The sequence below is a fragment of the Orbicella franksi genome, chromosome 6 (assembly GCF_964199315.1).
Source record: "Orbicella franksi chromosome 6, jaOrbFran1.1, whole genome shotgun sequence".
Lineage (NCBI taxonomy): Eukaryota > Metazoa > Cnidaria > Anthozoa > Scleractinia > Merulinidae > Orbicella > Orbicella franksi.
In genome coordinates this window covers 24,978,856-24,983,468 of record NC_138150.1, presented here as the reverse complement: position 1 = coordinate 24,983,468, position 4,613 = coordinate 24,978,856, and the positions used below count along the sequence as shown (strand labels likewise).

The 4,613-nt window shown below is 39.6% G+C and overlaps 1 protein-coding gene across 1 annotated transcript; it reads left to right on the top strand.

Annotated features, from left to right (window-relative positions):
• Positions 1–328: 328 nt before the first annotated feature.
• On the top strand, positions 329–4,522 carry LOC145490248 (retinoschisin-like). The gene is made up of 2 exons (XM_081469371.1): positions 329–793; positions 3,621–4,522. The coding sequence occupies exons 1-2, from the start codon at positions 482–484 to the stop codon at positions 3,840–3,842; spliced, it is 534 nt and encodes a 177-aa protein (XP_081325497.1). The 5' UTR covers positions 329–481; the 3' UTR covers positions 3,843–4,522.
• Positions 4,523–4,613: the final 91 nt, after the last annotated feature.

Below are 4,613 nucleotides of genomic sequence, written 5' to 3'. Positions count from 1 at the left end.
ATTTGGTCTAACTTTTCCATTTTTATACAATCTCTTAAAATACGCGTACTGTTATTAGTCAGTTTTAATATCTGTGGCTACAGTATGACTTGAACTGTTTTCCTTTCTCCAGAGCTCATTAAAGAGGTAACAAACATCTTGTAAGCCTCATTTTCTCGGTTCGCACAGTAAGAAGTGCACTCTCGTTTAAAATCAAAATTTTACTTTTATTTTTACATTTTGGAAGGGTTATTAAACTGTAGTAATAAAACGTTCTGGATAAAGATGAAACGATGTCATGGGTGATACGGTTTTAGCCTTGAAGTCTTTTTCTATGGTTGTCGGGTCTTGCAGAATGCTTAAATTGTCAACATAGTTAAATTAATCGGATTTTTTCATATGATCCTTATTCTTATCATCATACTTTGGCACCATCTTGTCTGTTTTTATTTCTTCACAAAAAGTGCCTGAAAAACCCTTACGATGCGAAGGAGGTCTCGGCATGGAAAACGGTGAAATCACTGATGATCAAATTAGTGCCTCCTCAAGCGCTCAGCCCATTACCCCCGCCAAGGTTGCTAGACTAAACCGTATTGATGGAACTGATAAGTTACAAGGTGCTTGGGTTGCTCGCACTAAGGACCTAAATCAGTGGCTTCAGATTGATCTGAGGGTACCGCACACTGGTGTAACGGGGGTGGCAACGCAAGGAAGGAACGGAAATGGACATTGGGTAACTAAGTACAGACTAGAGTACAGTAATGATGAAGTAAACTTTCAGTACTACAGGGAACAAGGACAATCTACAAACAAGGTGAGCTAATCTTTAGTTCTTTGTTAGTACGCACACGTACTGCGCACCACGCGAGGCATGGTTTACACGCCACGCGCGCGCTGACGTTGACATTGGCTGCGGCCGCGCTAAGAGAGTTAAGTGGGTTTACTTTTCAGAGACCTGGTTAAATTTCCCAAATAACTTAACTCGGTTAGTTGTTGGTTATGATGAAGCAACGGGGTTATATTTTATGAGCGGCCGCACTGGAATAGGTTATGAGGTGGGTAAACTCAATCGACGTTATGAGACAAACCAACAAAATGGCAGAATTCGAGGGCTACGGTCTTAATTTCTTGATTCTATATTTTCGTTTCTTTTCTCTACACTTTAAGGCAGTCCCTCTTCCTTCTAATGCTCGCTATGTAAATTTCCAAGGCGGGTCTTTTGAACATGATGTTAATTTTGCGTAGATGTTAGAGTGTTCTCCATTGTAACCTGCCATCAGGCATTGTTTTTTATTGGCGAGAAAAAGAACGCCTGATCAGAAGTTCTCCGTCGCCGTCGAATGAATCGTCCTCAAGTTTTGGTTTACATTATCCGAGAAATCAGCAATGATTTCAGGAAATCACCAGGAATCCTGCCATGCATGACTTTCATAGAGAGCACTTCCGAATGAACATCGAGTCCTTTCAAGCGCTTTGCCGTATTCTTTCACATTTATGACAAAAAGGAACACTTGCTTCCAAACAGTGGTACCGATAGAGAATCGTGTGGCAATAGGGACTGGGGAAAGCTATCGCTCCATATCGGTTTCCGTTTGGAAAATGCACTGCACTTAACATTGTGTTCAACTATTCATTTATTTATCTGCATTTATATCTATGTTCAGTGGAAGATTATCCACTTGTTTTTGCCACGGAGAGCAACATCTCATACACAGACTGTGATGACTGACACATTTCACGAAAAAGCCAATGCACGGCTAATCGGTTAAAAAATCTATTGTTCTTCAAATAATTTCCATGGTAACCTTTAACCCAGTTTAAGGACGTTCGCGCTAATTGTTTCTGCGCATCCTTACTGTGCACGCAAATTCACACGCCACGTCATGCATCGAGCGCGCGCTAAGTAATAACATGAACAATGCCGGATAAGGTAAATGGCCATTGCTATAGCGTCGCCTTGATTTAACGATCTAGATCTTAGACGTTCGGTAACCCCTATTTTTCTTTTGATGGATCATTTTCTCTACCGATTTTCTACGTTTAGCGAAAAAATGAAGAAAATCTATCTATCTATCTAAGTTTGAATTATTTGCAAAATGCACCATCGAATTCCGTTCTTTTTAGCTCTTCGTTGATCTGTACGGCCATTCCAAATGCCTCTTGAAGGGTTAAGTTTTGTGAAAACGTTGGCAAAATTTGGAATTATTAAGGCAACGGATTCACTTATACAAAATATCATTAAGATAGTTTATTTCCGTTGATTCATCTTTGATATTTTAAGCCAAAAACCCTGGAGACCATGCTGATTTACGTACGCACGCCAATTTTCCAAAGTCAGATTAGTTTTCCACATGCTTTATCTCTGAAAAAAAGTCCGTAACCCCCCACCCCCCCCCCCTTTTTTTCATTTCTGAAACAAGTAATTCATTATCTGACCGCAGTGGAAGTTTGAACAAAATCTATCGAGTAGAACATTTTCGCGCGAACGTCCTTAAGCTCAATGAACCGCGGCATTGACGTAATCAACTACGCTACCAAGTACGCGACTAAAATGGAAGCAAAATTTTCGTACTGTGACCAAATCAAGTTTAATGAACCTATTACTAAAACCAGGAACACCAAAATAGCAGCATATCGCTAACACTAACTGTTAACGGCTTCCAGCTGAAAAACTAGTTGTTATCCGTAGAAAATCATACTGAGGTCCAGGTGTAGAGGTATACCTGTAGATCCTGTAGTGCGCGCACTCAAAACAAGTGCGACAGACGCAAATATTTGACTTACACGGGCCGCGTTAAAGTTTTCGAAAGAAATGAAAACAACTCGTTTAACTTTTAAAAACGCGTGGTTACTCCTACATTTAATGTTATGAAATGGAAGTGGAAAGCCCATTCAACACTTGATTAGTTTCTGTTTGGGACTGAGGAAAAACTATTAAGACTGTATTTTGGCTTAAGTAGAGGAGAGCTGTCAGGAACGCTAGCTAAAAGTGCTGTTGCGAGAATTTTGCTTTTAAAAACATATTTCTAAGGAAAGCTGTGAAGAAAACTCTCTTCTTTCTTTTTCAGAAAAATGCTGACGTCGGCATTTTTACTCAGGATTCAAGGCTAACTATCTCGAAAGAATGATTGGCTACCCGCCGTTTTCTTTGTGACTTCCAATAACCCTTGCTTAGATATACGTTTTTCATATGGTCCTAATTTGGCGAAAAGACCTTTAATTTATTAGGCATCGTTCTTAATAGAAGTACTGGAGGCTACTCTAACTTCGAATGATTTATCGTCCTTGCACGTTCACTGATCCCTGTTCACCGTTAGATCGCTTTCTCCATCGTTTCTCTACGTTTCGTGAAACAGTGAAAAAAATCTGCGGGTTTACAATTACTTAAAGACTGGAAAGTATGGAAGCAATTTCTGAAGTTCCTGTCCAGATCAAATTATCCCTTCATAAGCAGGTGGTTGAGATAGTCAAATGAATGATAAATCGATGCGCTTAAAATTATTTATTCCTAAAATTAATTCATATTTTGCTTAATTCCTGTCATAAAGTTTACTTTTGTCAGGTGTTAGTTTGGAGCTCTTAATAACTGTATATGGTTTCAAATGACAGATCCCTAACAGCTTCCCATCTTATTGATTTAGGAATTTGTTGGGAATATCGACAGGGACACTGTTGTCTATCACAACCTAATCCCACCAATCGCAGCTCGTTACATTCGCTTTCGACCAATGGAATGGAATGGACACATAGCAATGAGAGTAGAGCTTTACGGTTGTCGAGGTAGAGTAAAGAAGTTGCGCTTAACCATCACTCTAGAACAGTACTTGGTAATTTCTTCTGAATTTGTCACCGATATCTTCTAAATCTCAGCATAATGGTGTTTTCTTGCCTATGTCCTTATTACACGGTGCCTTTAGTATATGTTTGGTCATAGTTTTGAAAGTTAATGTAAAATTTTATAAAAAAATCTGATGGATTGGATGAGTGGAATGCCTCCTCAGTGAAGAGACATGTCTCTAGTTTCTGAGGCAAGACTTATGAGTTTTTCTTCAGCTCTTGGATGGCAAGCCAGTAACAAACTGTAGGTATCCTCCCACCCTCCCACACTGCACTATGTTCGCTTACCCTAACAGCTCACCAGCACTGAGCACCCACCGCACCCTACTCAATTAACCATGCCGGCCAGTATATCGACTACCATCTCTGACTTCATCGGTCACAGGTTCACAATCGGACGCTTGCCTTTGCTTGTCAATCTCGCTGATCTAGGCAATTCTCATTTCATTTGAAGATGGCGATGGTCTATTTTAGGGAAAAAAAAGTTGATTCAGAAACAAATCAAAGATTGATTTCGGATTGGAATCCACAATTAACCTGTGCCCTATCACAACACAATGAAGACGCTATCTGAAAGAAGCTATTGATTTCCAAGGCAAGAATGTATCTGCCCTTATAAAATGCAAACACTTGCCCACAGACGCAGCCCTAACGTTTGTGTAGAAAACATTATCTGAAATCAATACAACCTTATGTTTATCGTTTTTTTTTTCGTTTGTAGATATACTGTATTCATTCATCACCCCTGCTTCAACTTCAGGTGAGATTTACATGAATTTTACGTCACTCTTCTGGAA

Excerpts from the sequence above, each read along its gene's own strand:
- LOC145490248 (XM_081469371.1), top strand. The coding sequence starts at position 482 with ATGGAAAACGGTGAAATCACTGATGATCAAATTAGTGCCTCCTCAAGC. Across the intron at positions 794-3,620 it reads AAGGACAATCTACAAACAAG|GAATTTGTTGGGAATATCGA; the intron begins GTGAGCTAATCT and ends TTATTGATTTAG.